Here is a 26,245-nt window from a genome sequence, read left to right as displayed (position 1 = left end):
CCTGTTCGATTCAAGAATCGGACATGCTCTCATTTTTTTACTCGGACTATCTTCATAGGAAATAAAAGCCCTTGTGCGTACAGCCGTTCAAATGAGTGGGTGGTCTGAAAATCGGATGGAAAAATAGACCCTGTGCTTGTACCCTAACGGTACCTTCCCTCCATAGCTCAGCGTTCTTACATGCCTGAACCAAGGGTACAGCAGCGTGATAATGGAGAGCATAAAATATCAGATATGCTGAAACCTCTCGATAACGAACCCAAATTGCATTAAGGAGGGAGGGGGGGCTTCTCAAAGAAGATGGTCAGTATGCATAATATATGGTGGGACTGAAAATCCATCACAGGAAATGAGGTCTGGATGTAAGGGGGTCTTCTGGAGAGGTTTCCCTGTAGCTGCAGATGATATTTTCACAGATCCGTTATTCAGATCCGTAAAAAGGACGTGTTAAGGATGATATTGCAGTCGTACGTTATCAGCATTTAGTCTGTATTTGCCTCCTTTTATGCTTTTGCTGGTTTTGTTCTCTACTGGTTAGAAAGGGCTCCATTTTCGCCCAATAGAAAATAATACCAGTGAATGCAAAATATGGGTCATGCTGCGTTCTGCAGACACGTCCGATAGAAGAACCCCCATGTAAATCGCCTATAGAGTTCCAGTAGCTCCATACTGCGAAACGCACACCAAATGCTGCTTTATACTATGCTCGTCTGACAGTGGCCCCGATGCTCCCGCTATTTATAATCCATATTTGGCTTTTGTTTTGCGGTCCGCAATATGGAACTATTGAAAATCTATGACTCTAGTTCCATGGACGGCTCTTCACGGCTGCGTTGTAATAATGCATCATGCGCTACGTTTGTCCGAAAAATATGCCTTTTGTAGTATATTCAAGGAGAGTGAAACGTGGCTGCGTCTGTATGTACTCGCATTAGGATACATTTCTGCTGGGCAAAAAAACGGATCCGTATTTACCCAGAAGAAAATAAAACAAATGGAAACAAATATGGAGGCAGATACTGACAAAGTGCGCGTACAATGTCATCTGTGACAAGCCTGTATCAGGCTGTATTCACACAATATTGGACCGGGAAACTTGTGATTTTTTTATGAGTGCAATGTGTTTTACGAGAATAATGCATCACATTGCATCGCTGTGCGTGAAACTGCGCAATGCTTCAATAGCAGAAATTCTAAATCGCGTATACATGCGAGTGCGATATGATTTACGTTTCCTTTCATGGAGGAGAATATGCAATATGGCCCAAAATAGGACTTGCTGCAATGATTCTATTTCGGACTCTCGGTATAAACAGATAGAAAATAACGGGTTGTTTTCTTGTGCGACTTGTATCCATATCACAATCGGACGGAACTCACACAAGTAACCCCCCCCCCCAATGTGTAAATTACAGCCTCCGCAGATCCAGACTGTTGTGTCCCACTGGCCTCCTAGTAATACATAATCTGGCCCAGGTGTTTCCACAAAAATCCTGGACAAATATTAGATGGTTACAATGTAACAGTTCATCTCTCTGGGAGAGGTTCCATCTAAGAATGCCCCCGGTACATATTAGCGGGCACCATCCGGCATGGCATTGTATGGGGGCTATTCTGCACTTCTCCAGCACATGGGCGCATACAGCGCCCCCTGCGCACCTGGTCATGGATGGGAGGGGGGCAGCGGGTACAGAAGAGAGGATGAGAGAGGAGGCGGAGACTTGACGACGGACAGCTATAAAGACAGAGAGAGAAAGAGAGAGAGCCAGGAAGTATGAGACAGCCTCCCAAATATGAGAAGAAGAAGAACTGGAGGAGGCAGGTAGAGGCTTCGGCGCAGGTAATCAGCTGCTACAGACTGACTCTTCTACACGGTACACTGCCTATATACTATTCTACACCGGACACTGCGTATATACCGCCTATATACTATTCTACACCGGACACTGCGTATATACCGCCTATATACTATTCTACACCGTACACTGCTTATATACCGCCTATATACTATTCTACACCGTACACTGCTTATATACTACTCCATACTGCCTATATACCATTCTATATACTATTCTACACTGCATATATACTGCCTATATACTATTCTACACTGCATATATACTACTCTATACTGCCTATATACTATTCTACACTGCATATATACTACTCTATACTGCCTATATACTATTCTACACTGCATATATACTACTCTATACTGCCTATATACTATTCTACACTGCATATATACTACTCTATACTGCCTATATACTATTCTAGACCGCATATATACTACTCTATACTGCCTATATACTATTCTAGACCGCATATATACTACTCTATACTGCCTATATACTATTCTAGACCGCATATATACTAGTCTACACCGTACGCTGCTTATATACTACTCTATACAGCCTATGCTGCACAATATACTGGCTAAATATAACAGTATAGACTATTCTACACGATACACTATGTCCTACTTTGTATACCGCCTATGGACCGTTCTGCCCGTATACAGCGCTGTGTATTCTGTACGGGGCTGCTCGCTATCAGTTGATAAGTTTGTCTTGATGTTTGGGGTGTCTTGGAGGTGCGTGCTGGTCTCTACAGAACACAATGGAGGAGGTGGTGTTATTGGGAAGTGAAGGCTTCTAGTGTCCTCTGGAAGAAAGAGATCAACAGGAAGCCGAGCAGCAGCCTCCTCCTCAGTGGCGTCTGTAATTAGCACTTGATTTGGGCAGGTTTGTTATGCAAGTGAAGAGTTCTGCACTCTGCCCGGTACAAGCCTGGGAGGAGGGGGCTGCTGGAGGGGCTCTGCCCGGTACAAGCCTGGGAGGAGGGGGCTGCTGGAGGGGCTCTGCCCGGTACAAGCCTGGGAGGAGGGGGCTGCTGGAGGGGCTCTGCCCGGTACAAGCCTGGGAGGAGGGGGCTGCTGGAGGGGCTCTGCCCGGTACAAGCCTGGGAGGAGGGGGCTGCTGGAGGGGCTCTGCCCGGTACAAGCCTGGGAGGAGGGGGCTGCTGGAGGGGCTCTGCCCGGAGTTTGTAGTGCTTCACCTTTCCTTGGAGAATAACTCACCATAACAAGTGAGTGGCAACTGGAGAGATTACTAATGAGAGGGCCTAATTTGGATGATCACCCAGCCCTATTCTGTTCCTGGGTGACCTGCTGACTATATGCAGCAGGATGGTGGTGACCTGATAGGACTAGTTATTTACTGTTCTCCAGTATGGCCTGACAGTCTTGGATCAGCTACTGCCCCCAGCCTTGGTGTGAGGGCGTTATTGATGATTTCGGGCTTCCTTCTGTAATCTCCCTTACTAGGTGTTTTGCAGTAGTTGCTGTTCTTCTTCCCTTTCTGCTGTTACTGTATCTTCCTTTCTGGTGACACACAAAGGGAAACTCCTTCACCTCCTAGAACAAGCAGCAAACGCTTAACTCTTCATTTGCATCTGCTTTAATTATCTCCCAAGCTGGAAGAAAACTTTAGTGGAGTTGCCACAACAATGGAGGCCGGTGGTGGCCGCTTGGAGTCGCTCTTCTGCTCTCAGGAAGCCATTTTCCTCTTAGCTAGGTTTCTTTGACCATTCCTAAATTGTCTCCTCTCCGTTAGGGCAGCGGGGCCTTAAGAGAATTCAAAAAGAAGAACCTGATGCATTTAAAGTGGTGCATTAGCTTATATTGTAATCGTTAACCCTTTCATGACCAGGGGGAGGGCTTCGTGCTCAGCAAAATTTCACCTTCTTGGAAGGCTTCATTCTAAAGGTTAATTTGTTTTGTTTCTTTTTCTGAGACATACGGCGCTTTCTTGTAACTTAAAATTTGGAGCCAATGTTAATTAAACTCTTTTATAAGGAAAAATGGGTTGTTTTTTTTTTCAGCATTTCCCATGACTTTTTTAATTTTTTTTTTTGGGGGGGGGGGGGGGGGATTTGTTTAATTATTAGTATTTATGCCAAAAATGAATCCCCTAGTCCTCCTGGGTGTAACCATATCAAACATTTGCACATTGTGTAATAGATATCTCTATAGCGCCAAGAACCAAACCCAATATTGCCTTTAAATGTATCTTTCTCCCTTTACTTAGCCAGTCTTTGTATGCGAGGGATAATGATACAAGTACAGACTTCTTTTCTTATTAATGGCGTAAAAGCGGATTGGGTTGGAGTATAACAGACCAAAACTGGTGCTGGGGTTCATTATTGAAGGTTTTGCCTAACATTCGTTTTGTGCGCCTGTTTTTATTCTACTTTTATCCTATTTATCTTTACATATTTCATTGTACTAATATTTTTGCTATGGCGGTGCAGGTTAGCCAGGAGGACAGCATTGATGTGTTCCCTGCTGTCCCTATATACAGATCACTAACAGCCTGTTAGCTAACTGTACCGGTGATCTATAATCGGATAAACGGCGAGGCTGCACCTTTCTGCATACCTCTAAGGGGATCCCTGTGACAACATTATTGACGTCATCCAATGCAGAAGCAGCTCTTGAATATTTGGGACACGCCGCAGGATCAGGCTTTCACAATGATAGCCCAATCATGCAGATGGCACCATGTTCAGGAACGCACGGTGGCATCAAACTCGTCACGTATATTAGGCTGCAGGCACAAGGACCAACTTACTAGCACATTAATTTATTGTGGAATGGAAGGGATTAAATTGGATCACTATTTTTCTCTGGAATATGTTGGCACTATGTATAGATTATTCCTTTAAAGGGGTTTCCAAGGACATTAAAAGTTAAAATGAAGAAAAATTGAATTCCCCTATCCTGGTCGCTCCCCCTCCAGTGCTGCAGCCTCGCTGCCCACCGAAACCAGAAGAAACCATGGCGGTAACGTGCCATTCATTGTGCACTTGACGACTGGGAAGAATCACTGCTGAAGCCTGTGACAACAAGCGGCACGTGACCAACCGCCACTTCTTCCAGATTCCATGCTGCGCTGTGGATGGGGAGCCAGCAGGATAAAGGAGTATTCAACTTTTCATTATTTTGATCATTGTACAAATTTATTTTTTTAAATGGCCCAGAAAACCCTTTTAAACCAGATGCTAATATATATGGAGCCATAATAGAGAGATTGGCTCTAGGTCTGTTTAATACCTTATGAAGGGTGTGGAATGTTCTCTAAACATATGGTAATTGTGGCATGGGGGTCCTTGGGAACCTTGTGGCACCAAACATGACTTATTTAGTAGAAAACTCCCTTTAAACTGTTGGAGACAAAGGGGCATTGTTCTGCTGCTGGATACTTTGTTTGGCCCCTATTGTCTCAGATTTAAAAGTTGTTGCCTTTTAATATTTGCATATCTGTGCAGACAAGGATAGAAGAGTTCTGCATTAAATATGTACACAGTGTCTATAGATATGTATGTATTGCATAACTTTTTTTAATTGTGTGGCTTTTGTTTTTCTTAATTGGCCTTTGTAGTAACTTATACTTCTTTTCCTTTCAGGTCTGGCTGTTCTGGATTCTTTGACTTTGTCTTCCATCAGAGGGAAATGTTGGTATTTACTAAAGACTATTCTCTTGACCCTCCTATAACCATTGGTGGCCTAATCGCCTCCCATAAATGATTTGTGCCTTAATAGCTGATGGGATGTGTCCAACATGTTTCTGCTGTGATCTTTAAGGACAACATTTGCTTCCTGCATCCTAAAATTGTCAGCAGCCATGCCCATCCAGTCCTTCTCTGAATTTGACAGCATTGGTAGCTCTGCCTGTTCCCCAATGGAAAGCGCTCGCTCATCTCGAGCTTTGAGGCGGCAAAACGCCATCTCTCAGAAAACCTTGCAAGAGAAGTTTCTGATACAACCTGATGGGGATGGGACTTTTGACTGTATGTTTTGCAATGAGTCCTATAAACATCACGAACAACTTGGAAAACATGTCCTGGCCCGACATAGACCCACACTGTGTGAGCCCAGTGTTCTTTGTGTTGAGGCGGAGTATCTTGGCCCTCAAGAGAATCGCAGGAAGAGCGCAGGGCTGCCCGTAAAGGAGGAGACGGAAGACATGGAAGGGTCTGACTGCGAGGTGTGTGGTCAGACCTTTATTGAGTCAACCGACTTGGAAACCCACATGAAGAAGCACAAGGATTCTTTCGCTTATCTCTGCAATATTTGTGGTAGGAGATTTAAAGAGCCGTGGTTTTTAAAAAATCATCAGCGGACCCACTCCAACCGAGCAGCAGGGAAAAATAAACAGGTGGTTATTGAGACTCCCGTCACCATAAACGAGATTGTCCAAGAACAGGTAGACAATAACGTTGCCTCGGCCTATAGGCTCTGCACGGTGTGTGGCTTTATCTTCGCCAACAAAGAGTCCCTGGTGGACCATAGTAAGATACACTGCAAAGGATTGGATACTTGCAAGGAGCCTGTGACTAGGGAAGAACCAGAAAATGTCTCCAAGGACGACTTCCTGAACTTCTTAAATCTAAAGCCCTCAAAGCCGCCATCTGAAAAACCTGAAACTTCCCACCTGTGGATTGGAGAACTGGACCCATTCAATACCTACCAAGCTTGGCAGCTTGCAACAAAAGGCAAAGTGGCCTTAATCTCTGATTCTGGTAAGGAGTCGTCTGAGGCCAACTTGGAAATGGATTCCAATAAAACCGAGATTACTGATACTGGGAATACAGAAAAGATGAGTCAGTCTGCTGAGTCGGATGAGACGATGGACACGGCCAAAGATGACAGCTGCGGGGAAGCTGCTCAGTCACAGGAGCTGAATGAGCCGAAACCAAATCCAGAGGAGGAAACCAAGGTCCTGAGCGAGCAGAATAAGACGCCGTCCTGCACAGACTGCGGGAAGCAGTTTAAGACCTACCAACGGCTGGTGCTGCATTCGCGTGTACACCGGAAGGACCGGAATGATTCCGAATCATCCGCCAGGAGTAGCATTGAAGGACCGATGCCTACCAACTCTGCAGATATACCAGCCAAGGCGGAGGCAGATACACCAGCGAGGGCAGAGGATCAAGTCACTGTCAAGATGGAGGATGTGTCTGAAACAGAAAATGTGGGACAACATAATCTAATGACAGGTAAGAAACCAGTACTGTACCCTATGCTACTACTGTAGTAACTCTCTTCCATGCTGACCTCACTCAGAAGTAACCAAAATATATAGCGCACCTAAGTCACTGAACAGATTTAGCCTTTTCTGTAACTGTTCCCATTCTGCTTTGCCACCTCTTTAAACATTTGGTTGGTTAGATTGCCCTCTAGTGGCCTACTGGGGTAAATGTGATACCTGTTTGATCCAGTAGAAAACCGTATAGTAAGGGTGAGTTCACACAGCAAAATCGTTGTGGCATTTCTGCTGCGGATGCCCACCAAAATTCTGCAACAATGTAAGTTGGGTTTTTCAGGATGGAAAATCTTACAATATTTCTGAACTCTCACCCGCCTGGTGTGGGAAAATTCTCCGCAGAATGGACATGTGTTGCAAACTTTACATTGTCAGCTGATTTCACTCATTTCAGCGAGGCATAAAAAATGTGCATCATATTCAGCAGACTTTACATCTTCAATTGAAGGAATACTGTGGATCCACGTTAAAATGTTTTGGCGCAGAGTCCGTAATGTGTGACCAGATCCTCGGAGGATGTTCACACTTAGTGGATTTGATCCAGATTTTCTGCAGACAGAAAATCAGTATTTGGCTTGAATTTTGACGCAGATCCACATAAGGGTTTGTCCCTTCAACTGAAGGTTTGAAGTCTAACACATGTTGTGGCTTTTCAGGTGGATTTTCCTGCACGCATTGGAGCCTCTTCGAGGTTTACATCTGAGCACAATCATGTTCGTACTCGGACCGCTGTATTACTTCTAGCAGCCGTTCTACCGTAAGGACTACAGGCTTGTCCCATTCCCTTAGGGCTCCCACACACTCGCGTTTGCGTTTTTTGTTAACGCGATTGTCAACGAGACCTTCTAATGTTAAAAAACGCAATGCAACTTGCGTCTTTGGTGCGATGCGTTCTTAACATTAGAAAGACCCATTGACAATCGCGTTAACAAAAAACACAAGTGTGTTGGAGCCCTTAGGGTGCCTTTCCACTAGCCTTTTGTTATCGCTGCGTTTTTTTTTTTTTTCCCACGCGATTGTCAATGGGACTTTCTAATGTTAAAAACGCATCGCACAGAAATTGCACAAACTTGTGATGCGTTTTTAACATTAGAAAGTCCCATTGACAATCGTGTGTAAAAAAAAAAACAAAACACAGCGATTTAAAAAAAGGCTAGTGGAAAGGCACCCTTAGTGTGTAAAGCCTGTAGTACTCACACAGCTGTATTAAAGTGGCTGTTCTAAGTACAAACACGCTTGTGTTCCGATGTAGACACTGAAGCAGCGGGGGTGCTCACAGGAGCGCACCGTTGTCTTCAATCAGCTGATCGGCGGCAGACCACCACCAATCAGATATTTATGGCCTATCCTGAGGATGGGTCATCAGTTTTCAAAGGCCGGATAACTGCTTTAAGAGCTTGCACCTCTTTATATACTAGTCGCCCAGAGCCCTGTGCATAATTTACTCAGACAAGTGTTTTCATATGGCGGTCTAGATAAATATGCCCCAGCGTGCTATGGGCAGATCTCTAATAAAATTCAATAATTTTCTAGCACAAATTAAGCCAGAAACTCTTGCATACATTGCACCACATTAATGATGCATTTCAGACTTTTTTTTTTAAACAGCAAAAAAAGGGGCATGGCCTAAATCAGCCAATGAGGGGAACTGAGGTAGTAGCAAGTAGAGAAAAAGACGTGGCCAATCCTCAATAGAAAATGAATGGATATTGGGTACTATGGAGTTTGGTGTAGTAGTATCCATACTGTAGCCTTTGTGGGGCTTCGGGTGCAGCCAATCCAAGCTAAGACTACAACCTCGGGTGGGAGGAAATAATACTCAGCATAAGGCACCAATAGAAATGCACAAGTCTAACTTTATTAGCAGACTTCGTTTTATTGTTAGTACCAGCATAAAAAGAGAATGTTTCGAGGCAACATGCCCCTTCCTCAGTATTGCTGGGGACACACATCAGATATGGGTGGGATACACCTGGGCATGTGTCCCGCATGAAGGAAGTCTGACTCAAATCTGTGGACTTGTGTATTTCTATTGCACCTTATCCGCAGTGTTCTGTCCGTTTTGACTTTCAATGAGGGGAATTTGGCTTCAGGAGAATTTTTTTTGATGCCACTATTTTTGGAAGCTTTTTATCCCTTCCCTAGTTTAAGGTTAGGTTCACACAGGGCGGATTTGTCGCAGTTTTGCTTCTGCAGCAAAACCGCTTCAAAGGTTCTTTTTGGCTTGTGGATTTTCTTGCGGATTTTGGCTGCTTTTTCAGTTCGGAAAATCCGCATGCATTTTTTTTCCCCACAGCGCTCTTTTACTTTTGCAGTGTATTTAAGTGCGTATTTTGCTGTGTCCATGGAGGCTATGGGCAAAAAAGCGTTGTGGAAATTCCAAAAGAACAGATATGCTGTATATTCTAAAACCGCGGCGCAGCTGCATTTCCGCAGTACGGAAAAATTCTGCCCTGTGAGAACAGCTTTTTGGCCAAACACACTTGCACTGAAAACTCAGCGGTTTTCCCGCAGTGCGGATATGCAACTGCAAACCGCAGCAACTCCGCCCCGTGCGAACCCAGCCTAAAGGTGCAACAAATGTATCCACATTATGTGCCATAGATTTGTTGCATCCTTAGACTTGTGGAATCACTTTATGCACCCCCAGGCCACTGAATGAGATTGTAACAAATTATGTGACTTTCTAAAGTAGCAAATCGTAAATGTCTCTAAAGGGACCTCTCATACAGGTCAGAATATTCCGCACCAAAATCTGCACTAAGTGCATCACTGCCAGTAGAATCCTACTATTTTTCCCGTAGAAATCCACACATTAGGAGTGCGAATTTTGGTACTAAATATTACGTTAACACTTGCAGAATTTTCCATCCTGTCTGAAAGTTCCCAAAACAAACTTCCACTCAAGCCATTCCCACTTTTAGACAGTTTTCTGAAAAGTGGAGTGAGGTGTAGTATCTGTTCTTGATGTAAACTTGTCTAAATTCATTTACACTTAAAAGCTGTAACGTGTGTCAGAATTTTGCCACAATGCCAGTATTCTGCTCCAGTAGTAGTAGGGGTGGTAAATCTGCCCAGTTATAAAGCTGACATTCTTCAAACTTTTTTTAAGAAGTTTGTGCCCCCTAGTGGCAGCACCTGTAGTCAGTAAGACTGAGTATTTCTCCTCTCCCCCTTCCTGTCTGTTGTGATGTATTTATGTTGCCATTCACCACGTAGCTTTAGACTTTAAGGGTGGGTTCACACGGGGCGTATTCCCGTCGGAAATCTCGCGGTTTGGCCGCAGCAAAAACCGCGAGACTTCCGCCGGGAGAACCGCCGTGGTTTAAGCCGCGGCGGCTTTGAAGCGGCCCGGCCGCATGCTTTTTCGTTGCGGCCGGCGCTCCCATAGAGGAGAGCGCGGCCGCGACGTAAGTAAACAAAAAAAGAAAGTAAACAGACATGCTCAATCTTTAGAAACCACGGCCGCAGCCATGGCTTCAACCGGATTTACCGCAGCGGATTAGCCGTCCCGTGTGGACGAGATTTCTGAGAAATCTCATCCACGTGGCTGGCTAATCCCGTGATTAGCGGCCGCGGGCGGATCTGCTGCGGCAAGTCCGCCCTGTGTGAACCCAGCCTAAGGACTCTTTCACACCGGCTTGGTTTTAGAGTGGTATAGGCGCATGAAGAAAATTGCGGCTAATCTGCACTGAAATTGCGTGAATGGACTCTTTCCTGTAATGAAGTCCTGAGCTTAATTGGCGGTGAAATTGCCCAGTCACATGATCGTGAGCTGCATGTTGCCATAGGAGTCTATGGAAACTCCTGCACACCAAAGATGGGTGAGGTCCTAGCTTTTCATGCAGCGCGGACCTTAGATTCGGGCTGCAGTCACGCATGTCCTTTCTTTTAAGTTCGGCTTTTTTGCGCATCTAAAATTTCTTCATCTGAACGTTTCTGTAGGAAACCATTGGTTCTCATAGACATGGGTTTGTTTTTTCATGTGCTTCTGCATGAAAACTATGCCGTGTGAAGAGCCCTAAAGCCTCTCAAGCTTTTAGTTTTAGTTTTTATTTCCCTGTTTAGCGTAGTATTTGAAATGCCGTTCTGAATGCTGTCGAAATTCTTCATTTATTTCAAAGGGGATTCGCAGACAGATGTTCGAGCAATGCGACTTTCGAACTCTGTCTGCTTTTTTTTTTATTTTTTAAATTCTATGTTTTTTTATGCACTTAATCACCTCTTGCAATGATAGAATGCGTTATACATTTGGAAACTCCTGTGAGTGCAGCCTAAGCCACTCCAAAGCCAGTTTGATAGCAAATTTGTAGATTCTTCAGCCGGCTGGCTCCTGAGATTTCTCGATTCTGGGCTGCGCATTGAGATGTGGAGCCCCTGTGAGTGGTGTTTGCATAATCTTGTCAGAAGACTATCGAGTTTGCTAAACTGTAAAGAAGTTTAGAAACCACCCGCTTTGGGTCTAGACTACTGATTGATGAATAGGAATCCGTGGTGTCTCCCTTTGGGTGTTTCTGACCCGTGTGCAGAAGCTGTACTGGGCTGTCTAGTATAATCAGCCTTATAGCAGCAGCCTCTATACAAGTCCTTAGACAAAAGCTTCTATTGGAGCAGTACTCAAGGAGGGGAAAGGTCCCACTTCAGTTATGTTTCTTCAAGCAGAAGTCCTGGGCCAGCCTCAGCCTTGGAGACCGTCGGTAATGCAATCCTTCCTAACAGACCTTTTTTTTTCTTTGTAGAGAAAACTGACAGACCAGCAGTCTCGAAAAGGCAAGCCGTTTTGAAGAGGCAAGGAGTTGTAAAAAAAACCAAAGGCCCTCCATCTTCCAGGGAATGCAGTTTCTGTGGAAAGCGCTTTCGTTCAAACTATTACCTCAACATTCATCTCCGGATGCATACAGGTAAATAACGTCTTAAAGGAGCCCTCTGGTTTCAGGCCAAAATTCTGTCTGCAGAAAGGGAGGGGTATATTGCCTGCAGTTATTCTCTTCTGTCAACTGGTCCCAGGCCTTGTTTTCACCCTTCCCAGGATATAAGTCCTATATGAAAACTGCTATAATCCCACCAAAAATGTAAGTCCTGCATATTTATTAATATGACCCACCCCCCATATATCCAAGACAGGATTGCAGAAATCATTAAATTGTTTATTGAAAATTACATATAATAAACATTTAACAAACAGAACAAGAGGGAAATGCAGCATCAATACACGGAGAAATGCATAAGCTCAGGTCACATATATGGGAATTACCAAAAAAAAATCATGCTCATATCAACCCACAATAGAAAAAACCAATCTCACTCAATATCGTGCATATAGTAAAGTGTTACCGTGTAACCGAGGGTCTGGAAATCCTGACGCACAGGTTTTGCCCTTACTTTGTCCAGATGTATTGACGCTGCATTTCCTTCATGTTCTCGGTTTTATTTTATATGTAATTTTCAATAAACCATTTTTTAAATTATTTCTGCAGTTTTGTCTTGGACATTTTTTGGGGTAGCCATCCAAAATGGCCCAACGCAATCTTTAGCCTACTTAATCCCCACAGTGCATCAGTAGTGTTAGACTACCAATGCACTGTACTTGCTGTTCACATGATCAGCACTGGTCAATCAGAGCAGTGTGCATTAGGTAGATTGCAAATTGTTGCAGTCATCTTGGACAGTCAAAAACAGGACCTGGATCGGAAAGCTGCAAAACTGTCCTGAAAAGTGACTTGGTTATCGGATAAAGTGTTTAGTAGAGGTTCTTGGACTTGATGCTTCAGTAGCTGTTTGGAGTAGAAATTCTCTTGTAGCAAAAGCCATTTGAAGTGTACATATTGCAAACTATGAGGCATTCATTGCTCTAGGTAAGGAGCCAGAAACCTATCGGAATACGTTCACACGCTGTGGGGATTCCAGAGTACAATCCACTCCCAAGTGACTCAGATTTGCCAAGTGCAAAATCTGCAGCAAACATTGGACTTGCTGCAGATTTAATATCTGTAGTGCATTGTGCTGTGGATGGATGCTTTCGATGGGCAATTAAGCTTAATTCAATATGTGCTATTTTTGTTAGCAATATGCATAAAAATAGAACACATTTATTTTTCTCGTACAAATCTGATGTATGCCTTCTTGTGCTTGTGTTCCTCTGCAGGTGAAAAGCCGTACAAATGTGATTATTGTGATTATGCTGCTGCACAGAAAACCTCCCTGAGGTATCACCTGGAGAGACACCACCTATTTAAGCCTGGAGAATCTAATGCCCGTGTGAAAAGCATCAGTAAGAGTTTAAAACTTCTTAAGAGATCCCCAGATCCTCTTGCCAACACTCAGGAAAGCAAGACATCCCAGAAACCCATCATTGATGCCAAAGAGGACACACCACTCTCCAAACCCCCCAAGAGAAAGGCTGCTCTGCGTAACAAAAGTAAGAACACAAAGGAACCTTCCCAAGGTGGGAAAACTACTGCTGTAAAGAGGAAGCGAGGGAAGTCTGTGCCAGAAGAGCAGCCAATGGTGCCCATTACCACGGAGGAGAGCTCATCGACTTGTGAGGTAAAGCTGGACTCAGAAATGTGTCCAAAGGAAGAGGAGACCTCAGAGGAAAGTAAAGTCTCTGCACCTTCTACAAAAGAGAACTTAGAACCTGTTCCTCTGGACTTGTGTATAAAATCAGCCGAGGATGTATCTGCCACTTTACATAACGGTGCCTTACTCTCTGCGCATTCCTGCCTGCACTGTACTTACAAAACCTTATACCCCGAGGTGCTGACCATACACCAGAAACTGGTCCACAAACCAAACTCTGACCCACACAAAAATAGCAAGAGTAAAAACCCAGGACTTGCCATAAAAATGAGGCGCACTGGTTGTCCCCTAATTTTACAAGGGGTAGATGTGTCTCCTTTGCAGCTGAATTCTACTCGCCTAAAAGTGTCTCCACCGCCCAATGCAAAGAACCTCAGCCACGAAAAACCTAAACGGGCAGCTATACGATCAAACAAAGCCACTAAATCAGAAAATGACTGTAAGCGCATTGAGCAAGAAAATAAACTTCAAAGTGGCCAGCAAGTAGGCAGCCAAAGGTACCTGCAGCCCGATCTACAAGGCATCTCCCACTTGTTAGAAAGGATGCAGCATCCTGAACAGAAATGTCCTCCTTGGACATCTTCGCCCAACCCCCAGAGCAGCAATGGAAATATGAATGTCTCTGCGCACCCCTACCATATGATGCCATCACTGTTTGCCAGACCCACTCATTTAGAAACTGGGGAACCCTTCCCAAAGAGAGCCAACCCTGGTATGTCAGTCTCTGCCTCTAGCAGCAACTACACCAATGCAGAGGTAATGAAGATACTTCACCAAAGTCAGGGTAACCTGCACAATGTGGACAGGCCGGGTCCATCAATACTGACCAGTAATCTGCCGTATCCATTTGAGGCTAATCCACGTTGGAGCCAGTTGAATTCTTATGAGCAGCTGCCGTCTGGAACATCGTTTGTCAGCAACCTTTCCCTGAATCAGAGATCCACTGCATCTCCCGAAGGTAATTGTACAACCCACATTAATGACCCTGCAGTAAGGGTGTTTTTACATGGATGACCTGTTGGGTGCAGATGCCCTACAGGCTGTCCCAATGATCATTTCCGTCCTTTTACACATGGTGAACGGAGCGGGACCTGAGATTGTTCCAGCCCACTTCCATGCACAGTAAGCAGGCAGCCATAAGTGATGGTGCCTGTTTACACGGCAGATCTGTTCAGTGTTCTGCATGCATGAACGACGAATGGAAAGTAAACAAATTCTCGTTCGTCATTCAGTCAGGACATTCATTTACACTGAATAATGATCGTTCAAATTCTCCCTGGATCACACGAATCCGCACGATTATCAGCCTGTGAAGGCCTTTCAAGCCTACTTTATGGCTAATGCACACAGCAGCCATAGGCACTTCCATCTATTGCTGTCTAGTGTCTTTTTAAAGCAGCACATTAGTGGTATTTCCTGCAACACCAGATAGAACAAGGTGCAAATCTCAATTTTTGTGATTTGAGATGAAGGTTTCTGAGGCATAGCCATTAGACTACTTGCTATAACCGTATTAAAAGATCTGTCCAGTCTTTGAGAAAATCTACATTGATCCCTACTTGCTCTTGGTGACTAGAAACATTCTTGCTTGCATCCTGAGGCCTCCTTCACACGAGCCTTGCGTCTTCACAAAATTGCGCCAACACAGCATTGCCGCAAGCTAATTCCTTGCGTAATTGTCACTTTTCTCGTCCATTCACATGAGCGGCAGTTGGCAGAATGGTTTCTATTTTGCTTTTAGCTAAATGGAAACCAGCTGTCTTCAACGAGCGCCGGAGCAGGTAAACTCTTGACTTTGAATGGGGAAAAAGAGAAAAATTGGGATTGTGGCAATGTTGGCGCAATTTATTTTGCCGTGATGCGTCCTGCGTGAGAACGCATTGCTTATGTGAAAGAGGTCTAAGACTGAACAAACTGATGGTTATAAATCCAATTAGGTCATTAATAACAATTTCAATGTCCTTTCCTGCAGTAAAACAGAACTCTTTGTATCGGCACCTATCCAACCGAGGTTTTGGACCAAATGAGAAAAGGCCTTAATCTTAGAGCTGTAGGGGTAAGTGCTAATGTCTCTTATCTTTGTAAATGTTCAATGTTTGGTACAGTGGCGTTGTACCAAAATTACAAGGTATCCCCTATTCAGAGGATAGGTGATAGCTTGCTTATCAGTTCACGTTCTCATCCCTATCCAATCTCGAGAACCGGAGACTAAATGGAGTGCTGGTCACGCTAATCTAGTTCCTTTCAATGGACCTGCAGAAATGTACAAGTGCGTGCCGCTCAGGTATTTGTCAGCCCCATTGAAATAAATTAATTGCTAACTGCACGTGCTTGGCCAGCACTCCATTCACAAAGACGCCGCTGCGGGGGAAGATACAAGCCCCTCAGTGCCAGGCAGAGGGGTACACAGATTCTCACAAGACCATCTCTCTTCTGACAAACGCTGGAAGCTCCCATAGACTCTTATGGGAGCTGAAAAAGGAGGCAAAGGGAGTTTACCTACATCCAGTGCTCGGAAAAGACAGGTGGCTCTATTTCAGCATTAGAAGTCATGCTGAGGATTTCTGCTGACTGACAGAATTCACGCAATACACCCATGTAAATAGTGTTTTCTAGTGTCTGTCCCCAACCTCACCCTTCCCTTCCCCCCTCACCGGCCCTCTGCACCTCTCCTCAACTCTGGTGTTTGCAATGGGAGGGCTGCGGACAAGGGGTGTGAGCTTAGCTTCGCCCCATCCCGCCCCCACTCCCACTGCAAACTGCTTGGAGGAGAGGTGCAGAGAGCGGGTAAGGAAGGGGGGACTGCTCAGATGGAAGCGTATATCGTCCAGCTGTAAAAATGCCAGCTGATATACGCTCGTGTAAATAAGCCCTAAATTAGTTTCTGGCATAAATTATAGTAAATCTGACAAGCTGCACGTATTTATGCCCCCTAATTCTAGGTACCACCCACTTCTTAAAAATTGTGCCATTAATGTGATATGCTCCATAGTATAACCTCTGTTTTATTTTTCCTTGTTTCAGGACTGGAGGATGCCGGAGCCTTCCAGCTCACGAGCTGCTACATATCATCCGAAAGTCTCCCTTAACTCTATGGAAACTGTGAATGTCAAGATGTGACTCTAGGAACTGTGTGTTTTTTGTTTTTTTTAATCAGACAGCGAATTCTGTCGTCCAATCTCTGGGAATGTCCGTTGTATAGAGATCTATATTTTTGGCGTTGATTTGCTTCTCCTACATAAATTACATAGTTGGAGACTGCGACTTACTTGAAGCCCTCGATGCTTTTGTTTTTTGGAGCTGCGTTTCTTTCATGTGCGACTGACTGGGATTACTATATATTTTTTTCACATCTCTGTACTACTGATTAATTATTTTTTTTTTAACAAATTAAAATGTTGAAGACCTCCATGAGATTTGTTTGTACATTTACCTCTGAGGGCGCTGGTGACCCTTCCTGTTCGCAGGTTTTTGCCTTAATCTGATTCCATTCCATGTGATGTCCTTCAGTTCCATGTTTTGCATAGAGGGATATGTTTGATTTTTCTCAAAAAATAAGAACTGTGGGTAAAAAAGTTTTAACTTTCTGCAAGGACTTTTTTATTAACCAATGAAAACCTCTATCCGCACTGGATGCGGGATTGGAAAACCTTTCCCATGGACTATAGAAGCCTCAGGTGTGCTGTGCATGGATACAAATACTTTGTCCCCTATATGAAGGCTTGTGTGTGTATATTGGGGTACACAGTGATGTTCTGACATGACAGACTTTGCATACCTCAATGGAAAGTGTGCTTCCCACCTTGGACACAGAAGGATTACCCTACTTCTCAGGTTATGTGATTTTTCTTGCACTACTCCAAAGGCTTTAGAGGCCATTTGCTCCTTAGAGTTGTCGGGACTGAACTCTTGCTGCCGTATCCTCTGGATCAGTCACCAGTAATTAGTGGGGACCTCCGCTTGCTGTCGGTGTGTATAAAGCTAGAGATGAGCGAACGTGCTCGACCACGCCCCTTTTTCGCCCGAATACCGTGATTTTCGAGTACTTCCGTACTCGGGCGAAAAAATTCGGGGGTCGCCGTGGTGGCGCAGGGGGTTGCAGCGGGGAGTGGGGGGGAGAGGGAGAGAGAGAGGGCTCCCCCCTGTTCCCCGCTGCTACCCCCACGCCGCCACGCCTCTCCCCGCCCCCCGGCGCACCCGAGTACTTTTCACCCGAGTAGTGAAGTACTCGGAAATCGCGGTATTCGGGCGAAAAAGGGGCGTGGCCGAGCACGTTCGCTCATCTCTAGTCATCGCTCATCTCTAGTCATCAATAGTTCAATCAACAACCCCTTTAAAACGCTTCACCTAAATTTCATTTCTGACTAAGAACTTGCGCTGATGGTGTTTGAATGATTTCAAACTCTTCTTACCCCAAAACTAAATTGGCTCTGTGCGAGGCTGGTTGCTAGGGACTCCACTGCATGGCAACACCCATGTAAAGGGCTGTGAATGTTAGTGTAACCATAGCAACCAGTCTGCTTAAAGCAACCCTCCAGGCCTGGAGAGACATAGATGGCTGCATCAGATTCCCCGACTACCTGATGCAGACTGTGCACTAGTATACATGGGTAGTCTAAGACACTACACGCTGGCTGGCACTGGTGACCCAAAGTGGGTGTAATGTCTTGGACGCTGCGTTAGTATGCATCACTAGTCTATTGGGTAGTCAGAGAAGCGGGGCAGCCATCTTTGTTTGAGGCCCTCCAAGTCTAGGGGGTCTTGGGTCCCAGGATGGAAGGGTTGGGGAGTATTATTACCTTCAACTCTCCGTTTTGCCCTGTATCCTCCATTTCCTGGTCCCCACTCAGTTTTCCAAGATGTCGGCACCTCTTCTCTTACTGCAATGTCGTGTGAGCAGCACTGGCCAATCATATAGCTTGTGCAGTGCATCTGTGGTCTAAGACACTGCCAAGACATCGGGTAGTCCGAATGTGCTGCGGCCATATTCGAAGACTGAAGATGGAGCTGGCAGATCTGTGGCACACTGACACAAGCGAAGGGTGGCAGGCAGTCATACTCACTATCAAGTTCCAGGACTAAAAGGTTGCTTTTAAAGGGGTTGACTGGTTAACTATTGATGATCTATCAGCAGGGACCCCCACCAATCATCTGTTTTTGTGCACTGAGCAGATTTCTGTAGGAAGTGGACAGCTCTGGTCTCACTGCAGTGGGCAGGCTTGGTATTGCAGGCCAAGCTCTTAATTGAAGTGAATAGGAACTTTGCCTGCAATACCAAGACTGGCCTCTGCAGTGAGATCGGAGGGGTTGTCTGCTTCCTGCAGAAATCAGGTCATTATATGAGCACACCAACCCAGCAGACACTGCCAGTCTATTGATGGCCTAGCCTGAAGGCATAGGCCTTCAATAGTTTCCAACTGGACAACCCCTTTAAATCCTGTAGGGCTTAAAAGGGTTTTCCCACTACTTAAAATTTCTTCACAGCCACTCTGGCCACAGCAGGGATCGGCTATAGCCTGTGATTGGCTGCAGATGTCACATGTCCTGGTCAGCAGCAACCAGGAAGCACAGAGTGGCTGTAAAGCAATTTTGTAGGATGGGAAAAGCCTTTTAAACTCAAGGCTGAACTGAGCGGAGAGAACCGAAGACCTGGCAGCACTCGGCTGCTGAGTTGGGGGTCACTTACAGGTAAAATATCCAGATAGCGGTCAGTGACCCTAATATATTTTTGAAGTTTCCTTTTTGTATTCCTATTGCATCCAAAACTGCAGCCCCTTCTATGCTGCTGCCCCCAAAGTAGGGGACACTACATCACCTGCAACGCTGCGCAGAGTGCCAGCAATATCGGGCTTGAGAGCTGTAAACAGTAGTGCAGTTGGACTGTGAATGCAGCTTTGGATGTGACTGGAGTATCGTCCGTTTCTCAACACCTGCTATGCAGTAACCATATAAAGGGCGGCTCAAAATCCTCCAGATTTCTAACAATGAGCTGCTATATATGTACAAAGCACAGAATGTTTTCAGCCTTCGCACGATCACATGCAGTGAACACACAAGGGCCGCGTGTGCTTCCATGATCCCATTGACTCTAATGGGCTATTTATCCGTAACGCAGGCGTAAATACACACCTGATACCTCGATGCACATCAGTGGGGTTTCAGTTCTCTGTATTCTGCTTGTGTGAAGGAACCCTAGACTTGAATCCTGATGCTCCCGCTCCACGGCACGTTCCCCATCCTATGTATAACGCTGGGTCCCCCAAAGTGCGGGGATCCATGTGACTGGACTCTGATGAGCGGACAATGCCCGTTTACCTGAGGTTGTGGAAACCTTCGTCCTGGGGGAGGGGAGCGGTTTACATGGGCCTGCTGCGATCAGTCCTGACCACTCCGTATTAATCATCAGGATCCCGCTGTGTTCATATTGACGCTGTATTTATGTCTTACTTGGTTCTTTCTATTTATATTTTGTTTTGCATTAAGTTATTTCCACCTTGTGAGCCGTATTTTGGTTTGTAAATACATGGAATTGGTGTTTTTGCAATCTTGTTGTCGTGTGATTATTGATCTGTCGGCTGCGGCGCCTGAAGTGAAGCGGCGCGCCATATGAGGGGTTTTCAGGTCCAGGGAAATGGCTTTCATTTCAACATCTGATAATCCGGCGCTTGTTTCAGTGTAACTGGATGGGTCTGTTCACACGGAGCGGGAAGGCTGCGGCCGCTCAAAATCTCTAGTCGCTGCATGAAAAGTCCAGTCAAGCTGTATCTACACGGGCGCCTGCGTTCCCACCGCAAGGAACGCGGATACCTGGCGCACTTGTGAACCTGCAACGGAGATGCGCTCTGGGAGAAAAACATCACCTCTGTGCTCAGACATGACTATCACATACTTAATAAGAAAACTAAGAGATGCCTCGCATGAGAATCCCATCTGCAGGTGAGCGCCATCTGGTGGGGGGTTTTCTGTTGGATTTATTTTTTAAAAAAGTGTCTATTACCCAAAAAAAATAGGAGCTGCTGTGATCCTCCAGTCCCCCAGCAGGAACTGTCTGTAAACAGGCCCATTGTAAACAATGGCGTCTATTTTCGTAGGAGTTTTGTGTTTCTTAAGGCTAGTTCTACAGGCAATCGCGATTTTTGCCGCTAGAAAATCATGTCTTTGTTCCTGCGATTTCTGGCTAAGAGCAACACTTTATTTTTAGAATAATCTCGCATCGCATTGCTGCCGCCTGTAATAATGCGCAATTTTGTTATCGCAAAAGTTAATCACAACGCAAGTTTGTTGCGATAAAGGAGGCTCCAAAGGGAAACATGGGAGATAAAAAAAAAAATCGCACATTGTAGAAAGTGCTGCGCTATACATCAGGCCACAATCACTTGATTTTCTCGCCCGTGTGAAACCAGCCTAACAACGCACGAAACTCATGCAATAAAAGTGCCCGTGTAAATACACCCTAAGGGCTTATTCACACAAGCGTAGCAAGTTTTCGATCGGCTTTGTCACAGCTACAGTGTGGCCGAAAATTGTGTTACTGGGCGCACAAATCTGCCGTTAGTGTGCCCATTCAGATGGCCCGGGTCTGGCACACATGGGTTTAGCTCTGCTAAACTGCCTCCCTCGTTCTGCTCCCTTGCCAGCTCCTGGCAAGGGAAGGGGGCCGGGAGCTAGTGTGCTATGCTCCCTCCGCCCCTTGTCAGCTGCCAGCAATGGAAGGGGGTGGGAGCTTAACTAGCCCCGCCTCCTCTCATTGCAAACAGGCAAAGGGAAGGGGTGGGAGTTTACAAGACACACTGCTAAAACTCCCTCCCACCTCCATTCTCCGGCAGCTACCATAGGAGTCTATGGAGCCGCTGTAATTTGGTCAGGAAGATGGTTCCTAAACTATTTTTCCTGGCCAATGTAAAAGTGCTTTTACACTGTGGGAATACGCCCCTTGTGAACTGATGCATCGTAAACCAATGCATCAGATGGGCAGCATATATCGGCCGTGCTATGGCATTACATCATACGGCAGGAGCGATCAAAGAATTGCAAGTTGTTGTCCCCTCTGGGGACTAAAAAGAGGAAAAATAAGAACAAAGTTTTTTTTTTAACTAATTTAAAAAAAAACAAACCTTTTGCCATATTTCTAATAAAAGAATTAAACAAAAATACAGATTTGTTAATTGCTGCGTCTGTTATAGTCTAATCTATCAAAGTAGCGCCTTATTTACTCCGCACGGTGAACGTCGTCAGAAAGATAAAATAAAGATTTGGTCATCCTGTCTCCAAGAAAAAAAAATGTAATAAGTGATTAAAAGTCGTATGTATTCCAAAATGGTTCCAACGCAAACTGCAGGACGTCCTGCAAAAAATGAGCCCCCACACAACTATGTCGATGGAAGAATGAAAAGCTACAGCGTGCAGAGGATGGCGGCAGAAAAAAATGTAAAAAAATTAAATATCTTTGAAAAAAAAAATACAAGTCCTACAACTAAAAAAAAAACAAAACAAAACTATGTAAGTTTGGTATCGCAGTAATCGTACTGACCCAGAGAATAAAGTTATCGGGTCATTTTTGTTGTAGTGTGTGCACCATAGAAATGAGACGCACCGAAAGATGTTGGAATTTCCTTTTTTTTTTTTTTTCTCCATTTCACTCTACTTAGAGCTTAACAGTTTTTCAGTACATTAAATAGTAACACTGAGAAATACAACCTGACCCGCAAAAAAAACAAGCCCTCATACAGCGACGTCAAATGAATATTTTTTTTTAAAAGAGGGAGGAAAAAACGCTTGGTTACTAAGGGGTTAAGCTATGGCGCCCCCTACAAGCGCTGGGTGTATCGGCACATCTAGTCAAGCTGATGAAATGACTTTATACCAACCAAGAAGCCGCTGTGAGAACACAGTATGGGGGCACAGATTGGTTTGGGATCGGCAAAGGCGATCAACAGGGCTGCATCCTGTCATCCTTCTTGTTTAACCTATATGCAGAAGCGATCATGTGGAAAATGGACCGAGACGAATTGGAAATCGGGGTGAAAATAGGTGGCAGAAACATCAACAATCTCCATTATGTGGATGACTCAACTCTGCCTGCAGAAACAGAAGCCTCTCTGAAGCAGCTGATATGGAAGATTAAAAGTGATAAAATGGGCCTCTACCTGAATGTGAAGAAGACTAAAATGATGACCACAGCAAAAAATGGCCAAATTCAAATCAAACTCGACAATGAGGACATAGAATGCGTGCGAGATCTCATCTTACTTGGCTCAAAAACTGACCAGTATGGAGAATCTGCGGCAGAGATAAAACGTATGATAGCATTGGGGCGAAGTGCGATGCTAAACATGGACAAAATCTGGAAGAATAGGGATATCAGTTATAGCAACTAAACCCAGAATAGTGCAAACCACCATTTACACCAGAGCCATGTGTGATGTGAGAGCGCGACTGCGAGGGAAGCTGATAGAAGGAGGATTAATGTGTTGGAGCTGCTGCCGAAAGCTGCTGTGTATACCCTGGACCGTATAAGACACAAAATATCACTGGAGTACAAGATGACCGGACTCGGACTCACAGGGGACAAGATGACCGGACTCGGACTCACAGGGGACAAGATGACCGGACTCGGACTCACAGGGGACAAGATGACCAGACTCGGACTCACAGGAGACAAGATGACCAGACTCGGACTCACAGGAGACAAGATGACCGGACTCGGATTCGCGGGGGACAAGATAACCAGACTCGGACTCACAGGAGACAAGATGACCGGACTCGGACTCACAGGGGACAAGATGACCGGACTCAGACTCGCGGGGGACAAGATAACCAGACTCTGACTCACAGGAGACAAGATGACCGGACTCGGACTCGCGGGGGACAAGATAACCAGTCTCGGACTCACAGGAGACAAGACGACCGGACTCGGACTCACAGGAGACAAGGCGACCGGACTCGGACTCACAGGAGACAAGACGACCGGACTCGAACTCGCGGGGGACAAGATGACCGGACTCGAACTCACAGGAGACAAGACGACCGGACTCGGACTCACAGGAGACAAGACGACCGGACTCGAACTCGCGGGGGACAAGATGACCGGACTCGGACTCGCGGGGGACAAGATGACCGGACTCGGACTCGCGAGGGACAAGATGACCGGACTCGGACTCGCGAGGGACAAGATGACCGGACTCGGACTCGCGGATTTTGGTCATGTAATGTGAGCAGAGTCGCTAAAAAAATCTAGAATGCCTGGACAGATCAGCGGCAAAAGAAAACCTGGAACCAAAGGACATGATGGCCGATACTGTCAGAGCGGATACTGGCATGGATATCACACAACTGAAAGAAGCAAAACCGAAAAACATGGAGGGAGCCTAGGGTCGTGAACCACTGAACGACCTACAATAACTTTCATGGGTTCATGTTTGTTGTGGCACTTAGCTTTCGGCGTTCCTCTGATTGCACCGCCCATTGATTTCAGTGGACCTTTAATGCGTCACATGACGTGCGACGTGAGGCTCCCATAGAAATTAATGGGAAACACTTCCGTGTAAAACTCAACAAAGATGCGATGAAAGGTGGTTTAGCATGAAAATCGCCTCGCATCTGCAGGTAAAATGTCCGAGCGCGATATGCGCCTGAGGTTTGTGTCCCGCTATCGCGCTCGCCCGTGTGTTGGCAGCCTTAGTAAAGGTTCATCTGCAGCAAACGGTTGGCATGATGCAGCTTTAACCTCCGCAGCACATGGTGACTTCTGCAGGATGTGAATGAGGTTTATTCCATGTTGTTACTGTCAGTGGGACGTCTGCAGCATTCATGCCACATGGGAACGTACCTGGAAAGGGGTCGAACGGGCGCAAAATGAAAATGCTGAAAATGCTGAAATCTAGGCGGTCCAGCTGGGTAGTGGCAACCTGCACCTTTATCTGCCGCTCCGGACCCTCTTCTTCGTCCCGTACAGCCACCGATCTGCAGTAACCCAACACCTCCCAGCATGCTTCGAGCTCGTCTCCCTGTAGCTCCGCCCACAGCGCACAGGTCCTGCATCTTACTAGCACTAACCTCCCACTCAGGCTGAATTCACACAGGCGAGCGCGATATTGGGCCGAGAAAGTCTGCTTGATATCGCACTTGCCAACATGCGTGTTACACGTGGATGTGAGGTGTTTTTCATTCACAAACCAAATCACTTCTATGAAGTTGCGACGTTCCGGTCAGTTTCACGCGCATCAGAAGAGCGCAAGTGCGTCTCATTGATTTTAATGATTAACATCGAACCCGCGTGCACGTCACACCGGATGCCAGCGCCATGTAATGTCTTTAAAGGTCCCATTGAAAACAATGGGCGAGACGTTCTGCGGGACGCCAGAAGATGAAATGTGCTGCGAGTTTTATCCTCAAAGTCACTCGTGAAGAAGTCCACTCAAAAAATGGACGTTAGCTTCACCATCACGGTCCGTGCCCGGAAGACCCCTTTAAACTCCCATTCCTTCGGCTTAATTTTTCCGTGGATTCTTCACCGAAATCCAACCTGACCGCTATGTCAATCCGCGCCAAAGTTCATACAGCAAGGATTTTAAAATCTGTGCTGCAGGGGAAAAAAATACTCCTAGGGGAGGGAAGTTACTGACAATGAGCGTGTGTGTGTGATATATATATATATATATATATGTGTCATAACCTAAAAACATGGGGGGAGCTCACCTTTAAGGTCGTCGAGGGTCGTGAATGGCTAACAACAACAAGAGGCAAAAGCTGCATAAACCCTGCAAAGACTCTGTCCTGCATGAATTTGCTGCTATAATCACTGTGACCACCAGGTAGCGCTGCACTACCACCAAATGTGCAGATCAGCACTGGAAGGTGTTAATGATAACCTTTATACATATTCAGCTAACAGGAGCAGAATAAGCTGCTGTCCTTATACACCGCATTAAGGCACTCCAGACCCTTCTTTACATGATGTTACATTGTGGCCTTGTGTCCCCTCATTCTGCACTCAGGACCCCATAATGACAAAGTGACAACAGAAACGGAGAAATCTTTGTAATTTAAAAAAAAAAATGAAAAATTACCAGTTTGCATTGACAGAAGTATTCACCCCCTCCGGTGACACTTGTAGCTCTGGGGTCTCCTATTGGTCTTGATCATCTCTGAGATGTGTTTACACCTTGATTGGAGTCACCTGTGGGGAATTTAGCTGCTTGGACATAACAGACCCACCGTCTATATAAAGCCTCACAGCTCACAATGCAGATCAGAGCCAAAAACAATGGGGAAAGAACTGCCTGCAGAGCTCAGATACAGGATTGAGTGGAGGCACAGATCTGGGGAAGTTACAAAAACATTTCAACTGCCCTGAAAGTTCCCAAGAGCCCACCAGCCCCCATAATACTTACATGGAAGAACCACCAGGACTCTTCCTAGAGCCGCCGACCCCAAACTAGGGGAGAAGGGTCTTGTAAGAGAGGTGACCAAGAACCCAACGGTCACTGGCTGAGCTTCAAAGATCCTGTGTGCAGATAGGAAAAACTTCCAGAAGGTCAACCATCACAGCAGCCTCCACC

General features: G+C 45.6%; 1 protein-coding gene across 2 annotated transcripts; it reads left to right on the top strand.

Moving 5' to 3' along the window:
* The first annotated feature begins 1,773 nt into the window (after nt 1-1,773).
* On the top strand, nt 1,774-17,099 carry ZNF217 (zinc finger protein 217). Of its 2 annotated transcripts, none has more exons than XM_066586166.1 (6): nt 1,774-1,840; nt 5,467-7,059; nt 11,846-12,007; nt 13,252-14,643; nt 15,658-15,741; nt 16,710-17,099. In XM_066586166.1, exons 2-5 carry the CDS (start codon nt 5,685-5,687, stop codon nt 15,723-15,725), a joined length of 2,997 nt encoding a protein of 998 aa, XP_066442263.1. In that variant the 5' UTR covers nt 1,774-1,840; nt 5,467-5,684; the 3' UTR covers nt 15,726-15,741; nt 16,710-17,099. The 2 variants fall into 2 exon arrangements, with proteins under 2 accessions (XP_066442263.1, XP_066442264.1); XM_066586167.1 differs by having other exon boundaries at nt 1,819-1,874.
* The last annotated feature ends 9,146 nt before the right edge of the window (nt 17,100-26,245 follow it).

Source organism: Eleutherodactylus coqui, chromosome 13, assembly GCF_035609145.1.
Source record: "Eleutherodactylus coqui strain aEleCoq1 chromosome 13, aEleCoq1.hap1, whole genome shotgun sequence".
NCBI classification, from domain to species: Eukaryota; Metazoa; Chordata; class Amphibia; order Anura; family Eleutherodactylidae; genus Eleutherodactylus; species Eleutherodactylus coqui.
Note: the sequence above shows the minus strand (reverse complement) of the source record. Positions and strands in the feature narration are given on the sequence as shown.

Excerpts from the sequence above, each read along its gene's own strand:
- ZNF217 (XM_066586166.1), top strand. The coding sequence starts at position 5,685 with ATGCCCATCCAGTCCTTCTCTGAATTTGACAGCATTGGTAGCTCTGCC. Across the intron at positions 12,008-13,251 it reads TCATCTCCGGATGCATACAG|GTGAAAAGCCGTACAAATGT; the intron begins GTAAATAACGTC and ends GTTCCTCTGCAG. Across the intron at positions 14,644-15,657 it reads ATCCACTGCATCTCCCGAAG|TAAAACAGAACTCTTTGTAT; the intron begins GTAATTGTACAA and ends CCTTTCCTGCAG.